At 34.7% G+C, this 21,329-nt stretch overlaps 1 protein-coding gene across 1 annotated transcript in view; it reads left to right on the plus strand.

The window, feature by feature from the left end:
- LOC108658259 (leucine-rich repeat flightless-interacting protein 2) overlaps positions 1-21,329 on the plus strand; it is a 34,960-nt gene that overhangs the window by 4,026 nt on the left and 9,605 nt on the right. Inside the window, exons 3-6 of the mRNA XM_089264667.1 lie at positions 9,156-9,443; positions 16,301-16,664; positions 16,717-16,875; positions 16,934-17,118. Of these exons, the coding sequence (XP_089120793.1) occupies positions 9,156-9,443; positions 16,301-16,664; positions 16,717-16,875; positions 16,934-17,118 (996 nt within the window). The remainder of the gene's footprint in view (positions 1-9,155; positions 9,444-16,300; positions 16,665-16,716; positions 16,876-16,933; positions 17,119-21,329) is intronic.

Here is a 21,329-nt window from a genome sequence, read left to right on the forward strand (position 1 = left end):
GGTTATAGTGGTGTTTCTCGTGTTGAGTATTAGTATATGATTTGGTTCTACTTCTTGGATGACCTCCGTGTTGCCCATATCCCTGACGTTGCATGTAGAGGTTTGATTGTGTAGTATGCCTTCTAAGCATTGTTGGTCCGGTAAGTTGCTTGTCATTGGAGGATCTTCGCAGATGAATAATTTGTGTATCTTTGTACATTTGTCGTTAAAATATTTTGGTTTGCCGGCTTGGCTTAGGATAGCGAAATTTTGTACAATTAATAACTTAGAATTATTTACGGCTAGTGGAATAATATGTAATAGTGTGTAATTATGTTTTTCGAAAATTGGTATCTTAATCCTAAAGTTTACAATTGTGTTCTTAATTTCGGTTTCTAGATTTAACAATCAATATATATGTTCGTCTGTGTTGATTTCCATTTGTTGTTCGTTCATAATATTATAAATTATTTCCATCTCTTTTTCGTTCAAAATAAATTTAGGTATTATGTTTAATTTCGTTAACTGCACTTTCTACAATATTATTAATATGATTATATAGAATATATATATTTACGTTAATTCTTTCTGTAAACTGGAGTATATAATTATGTTCATCATTTATTATTTTGAATATGTTATTTCTATAGTTTCTTATGAAATTATTAATTATGTCTTGTTCTTTATTGATATGATCGGATATATTCTTAAATCTAGTTTCTATTTCTTTGTTGACAATAATTTGTTTGTTAATGTTTTATTATATTGCTATTTTCGTTCTTTGACAATTCATTAAATTTTGTATTTATTCGTTTTTCATCGTCGGCATCCATGTTGCCTGTGACTCCTTTTATAACACTGCCAAGACCATTTATTAGACCTCTCTTGCTTCTATTTTTAGATATTAGAGAAAAAATTTTTGATTTTACTTGGTTTAGTTTGGTTCTAATAGAATTAACAATTTCGTTTGAAAGGTGTGATTCGGTGAGTTCATCTAGAGATGTTTCGAATTTCTTAATGTTATTTAATGAGTCTTGCAAATTGATTTGATGATGATGATTTATGAGTTGTAATGAGTTTCGCATTTCCTAAGTTTATTAGGGTGATTTTATTATCTTCCGAAAATTGTAGCACGTTAAATTCTTGTGCGCAAATGTAATGTAATCAGTAATGTAATTTGAATTGTTATATTCTCTTTATATTTTTCTGAACTTTAGACTTATGTACTTTTTGAGTCTTTGATGTTAGAAGGGTTATGCCCTGATCTGCTAATATCTTATGTTTAGAAAATCTAGCGGTTAATTTATTTCGTCTATTTTCTTTTCTGTAAATTGTATCTCCTGAGGTTACGGTCGGAGGTTCTTGTCTATCTTGATTTGCTTTTTGTATTCTAAGTTGCATTTTGCCTTTCATTTCTTCCGCTAACTTGGTATAAAGGTTTGCTTGAAAAGCGTTAAGTTTTTGTAGGTTGTCATGTTGATTGTCAAAAGTTATGTCTTTGAGATAGATGAGTTCTACCTTGAAATTACGTTATTATACGTGATGAAGGTTTCGGTTAGGATCTCATCGTGGTCGCATTGTTGTTCTAGTTCTTTCTTTTTATTTGTGATTATACGATATATTTCTGTTAGTGTAGAATGTAATCTTTCGACTGGGGAATTACTTGAGGACTGTTGAAATGATGTACAATGGAGTTCGATAGAATATTGTGTACAAAAGTCTTTAAAAATTTTTCCTGAAAACTCTGGTCCTTGATCGCAAATTACTTTTTGTGGAATTCCAAAAAGTACTATGAAATTTTTAATGATTAATTTTGACAATATTAAGGCTGTCTCTAGTAGGGATAGTATAGCCTGAGGCGGATTTAGAAAATTTGTCAATAATTGTTAGAATTGTTTTTGCATTTATAGTGTATAGATCAATATGGAGGATCTGCATGGGTGCAAAGGGTGTTTCAGTTTCTTGGTATTTTAACTTCTGTGGTTGGCGGTCATATTTTAACGTTTGACATATATCGCAATTGTTAATTATTTTTGTTGCTACTGTTCTAAATTGTGGTGAGTAAAATTTTCTTCTTAGATGGGCCACTGTTTCGTCAATTCCTCTGTGATTGCTATTTTTATGATATTCTTTAATTTCTGTTTCTAGTCTGCTAACTTCTGTTATGTCTTCTAACATGTTTGTACATCTTATTATTTTATATAATTTAGTGGGTAAGAAGTATTCTACTAGGGTCTCTTCGATTACTTAAAAAATATCATCTGTTGCTAAAATAGCGTATGTTTTATATGGCTTGAGAACTTTTGCAAGCACTTGTGCTATTTTTATACCCTGAATCCATTGAAAATGGGAAATCAGGGTATAATGGTTTTGTTGAAATGTATGTAACAGGCAGAAGGAGGCGTGGCAGACCCCACAAAGTATATATATTCTTGATCAGGGCGACAAGCTGAGTCGATTTGGCCCTCTCCGTCTGTCTGGCTGTCCGTCTGTCCGTCTGTCCGTATGTATGAACGCGTCGATCTCAGAAGATATAAGAGCTAGAGACTTCAACTTTTTTTTAAAATGTCCGTATATATCGCGCGCATATCGAGTTTATCACTAAAAAACGATAACCTACAAAGTATATATGTACATTTTTGATCAGGGCGACGAGCTGAATCGATTTGGGCCTGTCCGTCTGTCTATCCGTCCATCCGTATGTATGAACGCGACTATCTCAGAAGATATTAGAGCTAGAGACTTGAAATGTTTTCCTAGTTCCGTGTATATCACGCGCATATTGAGTTTATCACTAAAAAGCGATGACAACTCCCGATATTCTATTATCGATTAAAAACCTTATCGAAAGCTAGCTATTTAATTATATCTTCTACACGTTTAGAGCTAGAGCTTCAAAATTTTAAATGTAGACTTATGTGTATTTTATATAATTTCGGTTTTTTTTAATGATTTTTGAAAGTGTCTCATTGTCATCTGTAGTTAAGATACCATTGATGACGGATGGATTGAGATGTTTAAATCTCGAATGGAATGTTGGGAATGGGTGACTGAGCTTGTAATCTATGCTCTGTGATTTCTAGATGAATAGTTGATTTTTAAAAGCGTTGATGTGGACGCTTTCAGAGCGCAAACTATAGCTAACATTTCGTTTTTATCAGTAGCATAGTATTTATCCAACTGACATTGTTGGCGTTTTGGAGGGTTCTGAAAATTGTATCGAGATTTCCTACATGGGATTCATTGTCTTTGTAAAGACAATTATGTAGATGTAACAAGTTTTCTCTATGTGTTCATGCAAGATGTCGTCAATAGCACGTTGAATTATCGAAGGAACTTTTTCAATCGAAATGGGAGCCGAGTAAATTCATATTTTCCGTTTTTAATGGGAAAAACTTTTTTTTTTCGATATCCTACACCATCAATGAAATCTGGTGAAATAAACTTGTTAGGTCAAAGACTGGAAAGATCTTATTATTTCCTAACGGGATCACCACTTCATTAATTTTTGGTATAGGATATTTGTCTGCGATACTGAGTGGGTAGATTGTGAGCAAAATTTTCTCAGTTTTGTTGTAAAGTTAAGTGTTCTGTCCAAGGGGTTATAGTATTGATGACTTCAATTTTTGTTTTTATCTCATTCACGAAAGCGAAATTACTCATTGGTTTGGTTTTGCGCATTGTCCTCTTGTCCGTCGGCAATATTAAAGCTAGAGACTTGAAATTTGGAACACATACTCGAGTATATCTCCGATTTATAAAATGTTAAAACTTTTCCACTAGGCGCGTGGCAAATCAGAAAATGCCTTTTCCGATAAACCAGAAATCATATTAGTTGAAGAGCTAGAAAGCTGAAATTTGGAATGTAGATCCGCATCGACCACCCAAGATCACGTGCTATGGCGGATGTATCTGCGCCAATTGCACTGTGGGTAAAAAGCCCGAATTTTAGGCATTAATTGTCCCTGAAGAGATGAAATAAATGTATGCATACTATTACGATTTTTTTATAATTTCGGATTTTTTAGAGCTACGCCCCCACCCCTTTCGCTTTTAATGTCCATCCGGTTATTGCAGCAAAAATACTAGTCCCAGATAAGCTTTTATGGGCTAACCGTGAATTTTATTTTAGTTTTAATTTCTTATTCCAACTCAATACAATTCCATATTTCTTTTCATAGGTGTCTTCAGTATCATATTCTTCTTCTTTGCTTTTGGTTGAACTAGGAATCCTTCCAAATTTTTCAGAAGGTTCGAAACTATATGGCTCTAGAAGTGCAATATCTTCTGTAGGTGTTTCTTTTTTTCCAACTGGAAGTACACATGTGTCCATTATTTGAGCAAAAATATTATATATAAAATATAATATAACAAACACAAATTTAATGTTTTCTCACACAGAGCTTTAAATTTCCCGGAGTGCACCTTATGCTCGCAAGAGATAGCAATTATTATATAAACGAATTTTAAGATTTCTTGGTCAAAAAACTAAAAAACAACTCAATATTTCCAAAAGCTCTTCTTGCTACGATACCGTCATTACAGCTACCACTTCAAAACAAATGTTTTATCTTTTTCCGTTAATTTTTTAGACGAAACTAATGCAGAGAGGTGTCGTATTATCATACTCTGAAGCAAGCTCAGAAGCCAATTTTTTTTTAATCGAGAACTAACATCTTTATAATTTAATTGCTTGCGACTTGCTCTTTTAGATGATCGGTCGAATGCACTGACCTTGATTTGTCAAATGATACTTAATAAATCCAACTTTTTTTTTACTTTATTGTTAATTGTCGTCCGATAAGTTATCTTTACTTTTTTCTTAACGCTATAATCTTTTATAGCGCTTTGTTGTCGCTTGTTGCTGCTCCGCGCTTCTAGCAGCATGGAATTTCAGACCTCATGTGTAACTGCAACATGTCGATTATTTTGTGAAGGAGCAAAAATGAGCAAGTATTTTTATTATTTTATTTAACAAAGATTAACACACAACTTCTAATTTATACATTTCAAATACCTCTGAGGTATCAAAAGATATATTTAACGAAACACACATATGAATGTTAGTTTTTATCTACAAATGCACACTTTGCACAATTTGACGAAAAAATCGCAGAACTACAAAAAAAATTTTCACTCATCTCATTTGACATAACTGAATATTTGCCATAAAAAATATTGTCAACTAATTCAAACACCCAAAGATTTACAACCGTTGAAAGTAGAGCACGATTTCCCGCGCTTTTTTCGATTTACCATGAAACCTTGAATCAGCAAATTTTGACAAAGCTTAAAACTTGATTTATTATCACAATGCAAAGCCACTGCATGCAGATTATCTGAGCTTTGATTTATGTATGTGTGTGTGTGTGTGTTCTACGATTGATACAGCCTTTTAGGTCTGCGCGCTTTCTATGCAGATGCAGCTGAGAAGGCGCAAACCGCGACGAACGAAACAGCAATTAAAAGACGATGCAAAAAACTCAAGATAATGCACGCACAATTGCATACTTTGCTATATGCAGTTCGAACTAAATATTAAATGTTTTACAATATTGTGTCACTATAAATTGTTAATTTGAATTCACTATCTTGCACAAATACTTATATATTTCACTGTTGAGCGACGACGAGATGGTGTAACAACTTATAACGCACTATACGAGCACCACAGAGTGTATTAATCACGTCGGGGTCACCGAAATGTTTGAAGCTGCCGAGCTTTTTCGGCAACTCGGGCTCCAATCATTTACGAAGCACAAAAAAAAGCTAATACGATTTAATTTAGCTTATTATATATTATTTTAATGCCGAGTCTGCGGTAGCGGTATAGACAAAGTTATTTATGGGTCTTGCTCGGATGAAGACTATTTTTGTACAGAGTTTAAAAGAATGAAAGTAAGGAGGAGTATGCAATTAACAGAGCAGCCGAAATTTGCATATGTATGTGTGTTATGCTTTGTTATGTTTATGAGTGCACCAACAGCGAATGAGAATGATACAAGACAAAGACTAATTTAAGGGAGACTTAGCAATTATTAGCTGCTACGCCGAACAGTGTGTATATTCCGAAACTCAAGTCTCTAGAACTTGAATTACGTATTTTACAAATTGGGAGCGTAGAGGGCGTGGTATCAAAAAATCTCTAAATTACAAAATATTTTTACTCATTATATGTTATTCATAGGATTGTTCTCAATAAAAATTAAATCGGATGAGCTCTTGAGAAAATATGATAAACTTGTACTGCGTATGGTATACACGAGTATACATGCCAAATTTCAGCTTTCTAACTTCTGAGAGCGACGCATATGATCGATCATACGGACGCACGGACGGATGGACAGGGCTATATCAACTCAGTTCTTCGACCTGATAAAGAATATGCATATATACTTAATGAAATCTGCGATAATTGCTTGTGTCTGATAGCCCATATACTTTTCATTATTATAAATTTGTTTCAAAAAATTACTCATCATATAAAATTTTAATATATATTTTATATATTATCTTACACACCATATTATTTGTGGTTGCAATCTTACAGCCTTCGGATGCTACACTGCTCGCTGGAACGGCTAATAATTTGCCAGCAGCCTCAAAAAGTTTGGGAAATGTTTATTTGTTGTTTATCCACCGATTCAGAACATCGAATTCTACACTATATGGTATTTTATCATTTGCATATGATCGAATTTCGTTGCCTATAATAGCTAGAATATTAGAACTCTGGACAGGATGCACATAATCGGATAGAATATGTTTCTTGGGTAGGTGCAACAATGTTATCAATTTAAATTTGAGTCTCTATCAATCAATTTAAAGTGAGTCTCTATCATATATGATTTAAGTCCTTCTAGAGCCTCTGCCTTCTTCACTTCAGTAAATTGGGGTAATTTATTTGTAGGTGGAAAAAAAAAAAAAAGCAATGCCATGTCCAAGTTGTGCAAAATATTAAATTTATCTGTACAGCTGCCTGCACCCAAAATGATGTATGATGTGCACAAGAAGTGAAAAAGGAGCAGATATTGTACTCATTTGGAAGGATTATTGTCAGTTTCTCTAAAGATGGCTATCCACAGACGAATTTATTACACGACTTGTTGGGTTCGTCAAATATTCGAGTGTGGATAGGAGTGTTCGTACGAACATTTTGTTAGCCGAATGTGTTCGCATAAAAATAGAAATGTTTCTATCTTACGGGTGTTCTTGCGAACATATTGGACAATGGATTCGAACGAACAGTATATCTAGAAATATTTCCAACAGTCAACATAGGCCAAAATGAACTGAAAATTTCTATCAAAATAAAAAGTTGCACAACAAATCATAAGACAAATTATGACTAAAAAATAAAGTTGTCGAAGAAAACGTTACAATTGATGTCGTCAAATAAATGAAAATTGTCTGCGCTTTATACAGGCGGTGCAAAACGCAAAGTCAGGTGTTTTCTTTTAAATAAACATTCTTCGATTTCGTTTTTATCCGCTGGCATGCTCACAGTCCAAAAATTTGTATTAAAATGATGTTCGCGAACATGTTCGTGAAAATTTTCACTTACTTAGTAGGCAAGCTCGGCGAACATGTTTGTGTAACAAATTCGTCTGTGGATACCCCGCATAAGTGAGTACAAAAAAATGTACAAAAACATTTTTCTGGAGACTTGAATATACTGTTCAGTACAAAATGAGTGCAGTATTTTTGAGAACACTTTACTACAGTACTATGACGCTGGATATAAATACATTCATGCAGATCTGTAGTATTTATTTATCAATGATCAGAAACCCTTCCTTGTATGCGTAGCAGCGACACAAGACAAAGTGCAATGCCAACGTGACACAAATGTTTCTATACCTTCTTTTTCAACACCGAAAAAATGCGCTGAAGCGACCGGACAACTTCGTATTTGCTCGGCTCGGTATTTTGAGGCTCAAGCAGTGAAAATGAGGCACGACAAAATCTGTGCGCTGCGACCACTGCCACGAAATGCACACAGGGTCCCAAATGAAGTGCGGCTATGCGTTCTTTTTCCCTTACTCACTCTCTCCCTCTCTTTATGCTCTCTCTCTCTCTCTATGGTCTCTCAAATAGCAACAGCGTAAAGGAATTGAAAATTGTTCGCGACGATCCCAGTTCTTTCCTTTTAAGTAAAGGGTACCTAAATCTTAAAAGCGTTTGCAACGCTCATACAAAATGTTATCGTTTTCATGATTGTTTCTGAGGAGGGTATGAAAGCGTTGTTGCTTATAATGAAAATTTTCTCGCGATGAGCATGCACACACACACACTCCCTTGCTACATTTACTATGAGCATTTGTATGCCTGTGTGCGAAGCTCTTTATGCCTGTAGCAATTTTAAAGCAGAGTATTTATTTGGTCAGTCTTACGGACTGTCATAACTACTTGACACAGATGTACTATGTATGAACATACATCCAATATGTATGTATGTTCATAAGTACATTTATATATTATTATAGCTAACCATATATCCATAAAAAAAATATAATTATATATAATATAAATTATTTTATACAAATATTCCACCGGTTTATTAAATGCTTTGCAATATATGAAATACACATGTCATATTATACTCAAGCTGTTCTCATTATTGCTAAGAAAAAATTTTGATTGAGTCATAAAGGCCTATTTGACAGTCACCTTACGATTCAAACAATACAAAATTTACGAACTACTAAATCCGGAGACAATAATCCCGAGGCAAGCTCAAGCCAATATTCTGTTTCTGTTTTTTCCTGTCTTTTCAGCAGTTTTATGGTAGCATAGTCCAGAATCAAAGTATGCCTCAATCTTTGATTTTTCAAACATAGATAAAAATATTTATTTTACCAATTCTAGCAATATATGTAATTAAAGATTTTGAATACTTTGAGCTTCACAAAAAATTTCCTAATAACCTGATGACGCGCAGTGTATGTATATGTATGTATATATATGTATATGAAATGATATGCAAGCCCAAGAGAGTAAGCGACATGATCCCTATACTGTTCTTACCGGCTGCGTCATTTACGTTTGCACACCATGTGCTATTTTTTTTTAAACTAATAAATTTAAGCTTAAATTGAAAAAAAAAAAATCTGGCCTTATTCAAGTTTATTCGAAGTTCACCAACTAATTATTTAATTATATATTCTTTAACGCAGGCTGAAGCTCGTCTAGCAGCTCGACGTCTGGCTCGTGCTGAAGCTCGGGATATACGTATGCGTGAATTAGAGCGGCAACAAAAAGAATTAGAGCACAATGCTGATCGTGCATTTGATATGCAATGTACGAGTGGAAACGTCATTACCGACTCACTCTCAACACATTCTGTACGCCATGCATACAGCGGTATTGTGAACTTAACGCGTGCAACTACTTCGCGACGTAGTAGTGAAGATTCATTAGAGGATGAGAGTCGCAGCTTGCGTGATATTAAACACGAACTTAAAGTAAGTATGTATTATATACAATTACATGATAATCGTAAAGCCAATTCTCCAATCATATGCACACGGTTAGTGGAGGCATATTTTTATACCCTGAACCCATTGAAAATGGGAAATCAGGGTATAATGGTTTTGTCTAAAAGTATGTAACAGGCAGAAGGAATCATCGCAGACTCCACAAAGTATATATATTCTTGATGAGCACGACGAGCTGAGTCGATATAGCCCTTTCCGTCTGTCCGTCCGTCCGTCCGTCTGTCCGTATGAACGCCGAGATCTCAGAAGATATAAGAGCTAGAGAGCTGAAATTTTGTGTGCGTACTCGTGTATACCATACGCAGTACGAGTTTGCTTTATTTTTTCGATAAGTCATCCGATAACTTTTTTATCGAGAATAATCGAAAAATTGATATTGTTTTCTATCCTCATTGGAATACTATTAGACGTAGATACTTCAGATTTACACATATGTATATACATATGATGAATACAAACATTTTGTAATCAACAGATTTTGGATACCCACGCTCCCTTTTCCTCAAATTTGTAAAAAACGTATTTCAATTACGCTCTGAAAATTTCATTAAGATTGTGTGTCTACAAAAGAAGTTATTCAACAAATAATTTCGCATTATATTGCCCACCCTGCAGCGCAGCCAAGCGCAGTCGCTGCTTACTGCGCAGTTAGCAGAGCGCGTTTTTATGCATGTGTATGTATGTATATAAGCATAAAAGAAGTATAAAATAATCAAAATATCAGCTTGGAGGTTTAGGGTATCTCCTAGTCGAGCAGTCACGACTAGAGCCTTCTTACTTGTTATTTTGTTGTTTTGGGCAGCTCCCTCCTCAAGTTACCAATGCCCACTTTGCCAAATATGGGTGATGCACCCCAGGCAATTAGAGTATTATACGCCGATATGATAATTAAGGTATTGGTAGAGCCGAGGCTACTTATTCTGTCCGTAGGCATAGACGGTGGCTACGTCGTTGAGAAGCACCGTATGAAGCCGCCCAGCGGCCCTTGTGCGATATTTAGCGGCTTCAGTGCTTCATATGCTGGCTCACGCCCAGCTGACCGGTAGGATTGCGCCCATATTGAGTATCGTGTATACTGCCGCGGCTCCACTGGCGGCATACCGATACATCTCATCTGTAAAGCGATGAAAGCTATACAGATTGGGACACACTTCTGTGACATTTTCGCGAGCCAGTTTGCCGGTCAGCTCCCGGCTGACCCGGTTATCAGCGGCTGACCCGGTGTCTTTCAGAGTCGGCAAAAAATTAGCAGCTTCATTTGACCATCAGCATGTTGTTCAGCGATATCGTCTGACTTGAGGCTTGTGTGCATTTATAACGAGCTTGGATATGGCTGCATTAATGTTGGGAACTATACTCCCTCCATTCTGACATTTTGTTGTACCCTGAACCCATTGAAAATGGGAAAGTTGGGTATAGTGGTTTTGTGAAATGTATGTAACAGGCAGAAGTAAGCGTGGCAGACCCCAGAAAGCATATATATTCTCTGTCCGTCTGTCCGTATGTTTGTTTAATTTTGTTTTTTTTTTCAGCCTAATTTGAATACTATTGGAACTGAAGACTTCAGATTTATTGTGAATATATATTTAATGGACATGAAATTTTTGTATTTTACAGATTTTGGATACCACTCTCCCTTCGCCCCTATTAAATATATATATTTATATATATATATATATATATATATATATATATATATATATATATATATATATATGGTGTAATGCTTTCCACGACCCATTCCATGCAGATTTAAAAAATTTTTAAATTTATTTAACTAATCAAAATAGATAGATAAACAACAAATCTCATCAATTAGTGCTTTTCAAAATATGCTGCTCTGCCAAAAATACAGGTTTTCACTCAAAAATTATTGTGTTCGGCATTTTTTCGACTTGTTTGATAATTCTTTGAAATATATAAAAACGATGAATATTTATAGGAAAATGTTTGTGTGTTGCAATAACTAATTAATTTCTGCTTATATTAAAGCAATACATTGATAAATATATATACATATATATATATATAGAGTAAAGAGAACATATCGGACGATAAACTTAAATCAATTGACTGTAAAGTAAACAAAATTATTGGATATATTAAGTATAATTTGACAAATTGCAACTGATTACTGATTAGAGTCAAGTATCAAGGTCAGTGCATACTTAAAAGAGCAGGCCGAAAGCAATTAAATTATAACGATGAGCTTACTTCAGAGTATGATAACACGACGCCTCTCTTGATACATTCTGCATTAGTTTCGTACAAAAATTTACGAAAAAGGATACAACATTTGTTTTGAAGTGGCTACACTGCAACACAGCAAGAAGAGAGTTTGGAAATGTTGACCAACAAAAATTTTAAATGGTAGAAAACAACTCAAAGCTTAAAATATAATATTGGTTGTGCTCTCTTACGAACATAAGGTGAACTCCGGGAAGTTTAAAGTTTTGTGTGAGAAAACATTCAATTTGTGTTTGTTATATTATATTTTCTATAAAATATTTTTGGTATCCAATGCTAATCATTCAATTATCCACAAAGTTTTGGTGCATAAGTGCATGCAAATAATAATCAAATAATGGACACATGTGTACTTCCAGTTGGGAGTTTGGGAGAGCACGAAAATAAAATTTGCAAAAACGATCGAAAATCTCATGCTAGGAAATGCAGGCGATTAAAAAATATAAGTGGCGTGTTCAATCTACTTATTTCTAGTCTCAATTTGAAAGAACGAGCTCGCCAAATGAGAAAAAAGAAATGCTTAAAGAAGATATTGCACTTCTAGAGCCATATAGTTTCGAACCTTCTGAAAAATTTGGAAGGATTCTTAGTTCAACCAAAAGCGAAGGAGAGGAAAATGATACTGAAGACACCTATGAAAAGAAATAATGAATGAATTGTATTTAGTTATAAAAAGAAAAGGATGACTAAAATAATATACTACTGACAATAAGGCTTTTTTATTCCTTAAATCATATTTAGTGCAAAATGAACAAGTAAGAAAGCTCTGGTCGAGGCTGCTCGACTAGGAGATACCCTGAACCCTCCAATCTGATCTTCTTATCACTCTGCACTTCTTTTATGCACGCACACATACATATATGTATGTATCCACCCTTACGCGCCCGCGTCCTGCTAACTGCGCAGTAAGCTGCGACTGCGCTGCAGTGTGAGCAATAGTATGAGAATTTATTTGATGAATAACTTTTTTTGTAGACATACGATCTTAATGAAATTTTTACAGCGTAATCATATGGTGTGTACATTCCAAAGCACAAGTCTCTAGTTTTTTACAAATTGGCGAAGGGGGTGTGGTATCCAAAATCTGTAAATTTCAAAATGTTTGTATTCATCTTATGTATATACTAGAGGCCTGCATGGGTATGCTTGCTTGTGGTCGTCTTCCAAATATACTGATACTTGCAAGTGTTCGAGCATACCAAGCATTGCTGCAAAACGAAACGAATGGTACTCGAAGTCGCCAAGTATTCTGTTTTACTTTACTTCTTACGCTTTAAGCAGAGTAAAACAAAAGCCTTGCCAAACGAAACGAAGCAAAACGAAGAGCGAGTAACGTCAAAAAAAATCGTACGGTACTTTTACTGCGCGTTGAGCGCCGTTGCTGAGCAAAAATCAGTCCAGAATTGGCTAAAAATTGAAAATAAATGCTAAAATAGCAACCTAGATTATAAAAACTGATATGTTTAGAAACTAAAATTTTTTCTTTTTTGTTGAAATGCGCAATGTTTTTTAGTCTACTCAGTAATATGCTGCAATATTAAGTATAATAATAAGTATATTGTGGATCCTTATATTACGGACTATCACAAAATTGCTTTGTTTTTATTTCCCCCCACAAACAGATTGGTTAGTTTGAGCAAAGTTGAAAAAGAACGAATAGTTGAACAGTGTAAAGAATTAATGGCAAACTATTGGTTAGGAAGTGACTCTGACCAAAAAATATTCAAAATGACAGAGGAGCAAGAAGTATATATTGACGAAATGCCAGTTTATAGTAACGATTTACTGAATGTATTAACTCAGAACTTCATACATACATGTCTCTCAAAGTTTTTTACTCAGATGGGTTTAACGTTTTAGAATGGTGGAATTTATATAAAGAACACTACTTTTTAAAGTAAGCTGTAAAATTTTATGCATTCCCGCCAGCAGTGCTTCGTCTGAAAGGGCTTTCTCTCAGTCCCAGTTATTAATTTCCGAAAAGAGAATCAATATTGCCACAAACAGCGCCATGATTAATGAAGTTATGGTTTTAAACTTCAATTTGAAAAAAAAAAAAAAAACAAGTAAGAAGACTCTAGTCGAGACTGCTCGACTAGGAGATACCCTGAACCCTCCAAGCTGATATTCTTATCATTCTGCACTTCTTTTATGCACGCACACATACATACACATGCATCCACCCTCACGCGCCTGTGCTCTGCTAACTGCGCAGTAAGCAGCGACTGCGCTTGGGCTGCGCTGCAGTGTGGGCAATAGTATGAGAATTTATTTGATGAATAACTTTTTTTGTACACATGCAATCTTAATGAAATTTTCAGAGCGTAATCATATGGTCAAAATGTGTGTACATTCTAAAGCACAAGTCTCTAGTACTTGAAATACGTTTCTGTTGATTACAAAATATTTGTATTCATCATATATACATATATACACAGTAAATCTGAAGTCTCTATGTCTAATAGTACTCCGATGAGGCTCAAAAAACAAAATCAATTTTTCGATTATTCTCGATAAAAAAGTTATCGGATAAGTTATCGAAAAAATAAAGCAAACTCGTACTGCGTATGCTTATCTAGCTCTTATATCTTCTGAGATCTCGGCGTTCATACGGACGGACGGACGGACAGACGGACAGGGCTATATCGACTCAGCTCGTCGTGCTGATCAAGAATATATATACTTTATGGGGTCTGCGATGATTCCTTCTGCCTGTTACATACTTTTACACAAAAACATTATACCCTGATTTCCCATTTTAAATGGGTTCAGGGTATAAAAATATACTATATAAAAATAATAACAAAATTTTATTTACATAAATGTAATTTTATAATCTTAGCCAGGCTAAGATTATAAAATTACATTTATGTAAATAAAATTTTGTTATTATTTTTATTTCTAAATAAAAATGTCTTTGTGCATTCAATAGTAATATGCTAAATCTAGCTTGAAATAGTCTTACGTGGCATCACTAGCTGGTAGCTTAAATGAAAACAATACTTGAATTATGCTTAATCGTTTCTTTCGTTCGTTGCTTCCTTTCTGTACAAGCATCTGCATGCCGAACTGTTCGGTATGTGAGCAATGCTCGTTTTGTTTCGTTCGTCCACGATGATTGGGCTTCCACTATTTGAACAAAATGAAACAGTGTGAAACTAAGCACCACCAAGACACGGGTGTCTCGTTTAGCGTTTGAGACGTATTCGTGCAGGCCTCTAGTATATACACTGTAAATCTGAAGCCTCGCCGTCTAATTGTATTCCAATGAGGCTCAAAAAACAAAATCAATTTTTCGATTACTCTCGATAAAAAAAGTTATCGAAAAAATAAAGCAAACTCGTACTGCGTATGGTATACACGAGTATGCACACAAAATTCAGCACTCTAGCTCTTATATCTTCTGAGATCTCGGCGTTCATACGGACAGACGGACAGACGGACGGACGGACAGACGAACAGGGCTATATCGACTCAGCTCGTCGTGCTGATCAAGAATATATATACTTTGTGGGGTCTGCGATGATGCCTTCTGCCTGTTCGTATTTTCAATCTTCGGGGTGTAAAAAGTAAAATAAATAAATAAATGAAACGAAAGCAAGAGAGAGACCAGATGATTGTGGAACCACCCTCACCTAAGTAGGTCTTACACCAAAATGGATCCTGAGGGCTTCCCAAGCTATATAAAATAATAAAAACTCTTTGCCGGTTCGGTAACAAAAGATAACACACCTAGTAATTGGTAATTGAAGTAATTCTATAACAGACAACGCAATAACACACGTAGTAATACACATATTAATTCAATACAATTAGTAATTCAATGAAATAATATATTTTATAAATCGCAATGTGACAATCAAAACAAAAACTGGAAAATTTTTTTATAAATCACACTTAAGAAAATAGAAGAAAAAAAAAATTATATCCTCTTTTAACTGCCTTAACTTCTTTAGCACCCATAGCATCCACAGCATATTAAACGTAGTCTATCCTTCCTAGTTTCGAGCATTCATGGTAATAGGGATTTCCGAGATGCCAGAGGGAATGGAATAAATGCGCTCACAATGTTGGATGTATCGTCATAACCACAAATGAATACTAAATGGGGAAAATATTTCCACTTTGAGAATTTTTTGAAATATATAAAAACGATAAATATTTTTGTAAATACTTTGCAATAATCAATTGTTTACTGCTTAAATTGTAGCAAAAAGTAGATTAATAGTTTGATAAATGTATCGTAAACTTTGCATATGCAATTGGTACAATTTTTTTTTTCGCAGCTGTATATCCAGTACTAGACACTTTTTCTTTGGAATATACACATACTTAAACATTAAACGTTAAAAGAAATTATTCAATAAATAAAGACTCATAATATTGCCCTCACTGCAGCGCAGCCCAAGCGAAGATAGCAGAGCACGGGCTTATGCGTGCGTGTGGATGCATGTGTATGTATGTGCGTATGAAAGATGTGCAGAATGATTAGAATATCACCTTGGAGGGTTCAGGGTATCTCCTAGTCGAGCAGTCACGACTACTTTCTTAATTGTCTTATTTTTATTACTTTTCAGGAAGTTGAGGAACGTTTTCGAAAAGCTATGATAACGAATGCTCAACTTGACAACGACCGTTCATCACAGACCTATGAGGTTAAACTACTTAAAGATAAAAGTGAAGCAATGCAAGAATCCCTTGCCCAATTGCAACGTGAATTTAAAAACAAACTTCGCGATTGTAGTGCCCTTAAGCGCAGCTTAGATCGTACAACCCTAGAATTAAACCTGGTGCAAGGCCAACTTAGTGAGCGTGATACTCTTATAGAAGAACACGGTCTTGTTATTGTTGCTATTGAAAATAGTGATGGCAGCGATGCGAAGCGTGCTCTAGTCACCGTGGAAAATGCCAATGTATTAGCAACTGTGCAAGGCTCTCTTGGTAAGTATTGCTCATTAAGAGTTGCAATGTACGACAAAATATATATTTTCAGACGTACGAATCAAAAAGTTTGCTGATGAAAAACAACGACTTCTTAATGAAATGCAAAAGCTCCGTGAACAGCTGGACGCTTTTAAAAATGAAGGAAGACCTGTTCGAGGAAGTCTATTAAGTGGATCTTTAGGGTACGATGGTGACTATGATGCTCAGCGTAAGTTGAAAAACAAAACAAAAAAACAAAAAAAAATCTCATAACATATTTCATACAGGAGAATCAAATAAAATCATATCCGACTATAAATATAAACTACAGAAAGCTGAACAGGAAATCGCCAGTCTGCAGGCAAACCTAGCGCGCTCAGAGACTCAAGTTATACGTTACAAAAGTACGGCTGAAGCTGCCGAAAAATCTGAGGCTGAGCTTAAAGTAGAAAGACGTAAGCTGCAACGTGAGGTATGATCAAATACGTTTACTATTAGGTATTACTGAGAAAAGCGTATATCGTTGGCCTAAGTTTTTATATTCTTAATAATAATAATAATAATATTATACCCTGAACCCATTGAGTTGGATAATTTGACTAAAATGTTTTAGTGAACGCACAGATCTTAAAAGATATAAGAGCTAATTAATACATTAAATTATAATTTAAATTATATGTAATTGATAGAATTTAGTTTTTTGCATTTCTATTTTGTTCGTATGTTTAAAAACGTCGAACTCAGAACATGTAATTTTTTATAGAAGATAGATTATTGTTAAAATTTACACCTCTTTCCACCCTCTCATTTTTATACCCTGAACGCATTGAAAATAGGAAATCAGAGTATAATTGTTTGTGTGAAAAAGTATGTAACCGGCAGAAGGAATCATCGCATACCCCATAAAGTATATATTTTACGTCTGCCGTCGGTCCGTCCGTCAATCTCAGAAGATACAAAAGCTTGAGAGCTGAAATTCGGCATGCATACTCGTGTATACCATACGCAGTACGAGTGTGTGTGTGTGTTTTTTTTTTCGATAAATCATCCGATAATTTTTTATCGAGAATAATCGAAAAATTGATTTAGCTTTTCTTTAGCCTCATTTGAACACTTTTAGACTTGGAGACTTAATTTACTGTGTATATACATATGTTGAATACAAACAAAGAAGTGCAGAATGATAAGAATATTGGTTGGGAGGGTTCAGGGTATCTCCTAGTCGAGCAGTCTCGACTAGATCCTTCTTACTTGTTAAATTTATAAGAGCTGTATTTCAAATACTAGAGACTTGTGCTTTAGTAAATTAAATTGTAAAAACGCATTTCAATGTTATAATCACGATCTAAAAGTTTCATGAAAAAAGTACAGCCCATGCGTGTAAAGGATTAAGGGGATTTCGTGTCGAACAGTTTCGATCAGAGCGTTTTTACTTGTTTGTATTTCTTATACCCTGAACCAAGGGAATAATGGTTTTGTTAAAATGTATGTAACAGGCAGTAGGAAGCGTGGTATATATATATATATATATATATATATATATATATATATATATATATATATATATATATATATATATATATATATATATATATATATATATATATACCATATATATATATCTTGGGCATTTTAACAAAACCATTATTCCCTAAAATACGAGAACGAGCCCAAGAGTATATAAGAAAGCTACAGGAAGAAAATAAACGAACTTATAATCTGGGGAGGAAGGCAGTAACTCAATATAAGATGTACCCAATATGTTTAAATTAATTAATGTATAATTGTAGACATTTATTGTGAAACTCGTCATAGTTTAAAATTAAGATGAAATCGTTAAATTGACTTTTAATTTACTCAATAAATATAAAATCCTACATGTTTATATATATGCATATATCTGATCATGGCGACGAGCTGAGTTGATTTATATATATATATATATATATATATATATATATATATATACATATATATAAACATGTAGGATTTTATATTTATTGAGTAAATTAAAAGTCAATTTAACGATTTCATCTTAATTTTAAACTATGACGAGTTTCACAATAAATGTCTACAATTATACATTAATTAATTTAAACATATTGGGTACATCTTATATTGAGTTACTGCCTTCCTCCCCAGATTATAAGTTTGTTTATTTTCTTCCTGTAGCTTTCTTATATACTCTTGGGCTCGTTCTCGTATTTTAGATCTCTCATCATTTAACTCATCGATCAAGCTTTCATCAATTAATTTCTTCAGTTCGAGATCGTCAGGCAAACGCATTCCTAAACCTGTTAGAATTCTAAAAGGAGACACTTTAGTACTTCTTGGTGCCGTGTTATTTATCGCTTGCTGAACTCTCCCAAGTTGCTTGTACCAGCCTCCAGGGCAATCGTGACTTATCTTGGAAAGCATCGGTACGACTATCTTATGCATTCTCTCTACCTGACCATTCCCGCGAGGCACACCGGTAGTAATTTGCAAGTGCGCAATGTTTTGCTTCTGACAATAATCTTTAAAAATTTTCGAGGTATACGCCGTTCCTTTATCTGACACTATTCGTTAAGGGGTTCCGAACACAGTAGCTTGCCTTTCTAAACATGAAATAACTTCATCAACACCTGTACTACGAGTTGGGTATAGCCATACGAATTTTGAGAAAGCATCTACTACGACCAAAATATGATTATAACGTTTATTAGTCGACTCCATTGGCCCCACGTGATCAATATGATAGGTACATAACGGCCTATCGCCTTTATCTATCGGGGACAAGAACCCCTCTCTCTTTCCACTCTTGGCGTTCATTATTATGCACTCTATACAGTTCCCAACAACGCTGACTATTTTCTCTTTCAATTTCTGAATAAAATAATCCCTTTCGACTAGATCCTGAGTTTTTGTGGCTGAGAAATGTCCCTGCTTATGTGCAATCTGAATGATTGCGACATCCATTTGTGATGGAACAACTAATAGTTTACGGTTTATATCTTTGAACAATATTCCATTCTCTATGTAAAAATCTTCATAACTTCCTTCTTCCACAATGCTTCTTATAATCCTAATCCACTCATCTCTCAGTTGTACTTCTTTTAAACGATGCAATAAACTATAACTTAGCATGTAACATGATACACGACTCAGTGCATCGACGTGACGCATTTTTGATCCAGAACGATGTTCAGTTTTATAATCGAAATCTTGTAAGTACATAGCCCACCTAGCTACTCGCAATGGAACATCTTTCTTTTTCATGGTCATTGTAAATGAACTTCATGCCTAGCACATACACACGCCACTTCCACAAAGCACACATGACAGCTAAAACTTCTAGTTCATAAGAGTCATACTTTTCTTCGGCTTCACTAGTCTTCCGGCTAATGTACTGAACTGGATGGAACAAAAAATCTTCGGGGTCTCTTTGTAATAATACCCCCCATATCCATATTTAATTGCATCTGTGTGAATCTCAGTTTCAAACTTCGGATTGCACAATATCAACCCTGGCCCATTTGACAACGCTGCTTTTAATTGCTCAAATGCGATATGCTCTAATTCTTAAAATTTAAATGCTACATCCTTTCGTAGTAGATCAGTTAGCGGCTTTGCTATTACCGCATATCCTTCGACAAATTTTCGAAAGTAAGAAGTGAGCCCCAAAAATCGCTGAATAGCTTTCCTATTTTGTGGTACTGGAAAATTTGATACAGCTTGTGTCTTCTCTTTACTTATTTGACTTATTGTACCATTATGCATAATATATCCTAAAAAATTTACTCTTTCTTGCAACAACTGACACTTCGATCAATTTATACGTAAACCACTTTTCTCTGCAACACTCAATACCTTCTTGAGCTTCTTCAGGCCCTCATCAAAATTGACACTCGGAATGATAACATCATCCATGTAAACGACGGCCTCATTATTCTTGATTAGCTCGCTCATAACTGACATTATAAATCTTGTAAATACTGCTGGGGAATTCGAAATTCCAAAAGGTACATATCGAAATTCGTACTGCCCTTTCTGAGTAACAAACGAAGTGTATTTTTTTGAACCTGGTTCAACTGAAACATGGAAAATTCCATTAATCAAATCTAATGTAGTAAATACCGATGCCTGTTGCAACTTATCTATCACCCATTTCATATTTGGCATTGGCAAATTATCACGGACCACTTTCATATTTAGTTTCCGGTAATCACAGCATAAACGCTTTTTACCATTTTTCTTGGAAACTAACACAATTGGAGAAGCATATTCTGTAACACTAGGCTTAATAATTTTCTCCGCTAACCACTCTTTTATTTGTTTATCTACGATTTCTTGATCGCAGTCCGACTAAACCTTTCCAAATCACTGCACCACAAACTATATTCTTCAGTTCTAGTCCAGAAGGTGTGAATGTACTCGACATCTTTTTAATTAAATTGTCTTCATTAACGAGATTTGCTGATTTCATTTGTTCGTTTACAATTTCACCTTTGCACTGCGCTGCATGGTGTCCAGGCTTACCGCATTTAAAACAACAAAACTCTTTCTTAGGACAATTCTTCAAGGTATGAGAGTCAACTCCGCATTTAAAACATTTTACGGCTTTTTTATCTGAAGACTCTCTTCTAACCCCTTCATGTCTTGTAATGAACGTATTCCGCGTTGGATTACGCAGCCTCTGATAAC

The sequence above is a fragment of the Drosophila navojoa genome, chromosome X (genome assembly GCF_054131105.1).
Source record: "Drosophila navojoa isolate 15081-1374.11 chromosome X, UAZ_NAV_1.0, whole genome shotgun sequence".
Lineage (NCBI taxonomy): Eukaryota > Metazoa > Arthropoda > Insecta > Diptera > Drosophilidae > Drosophila > Drosophila navojoa.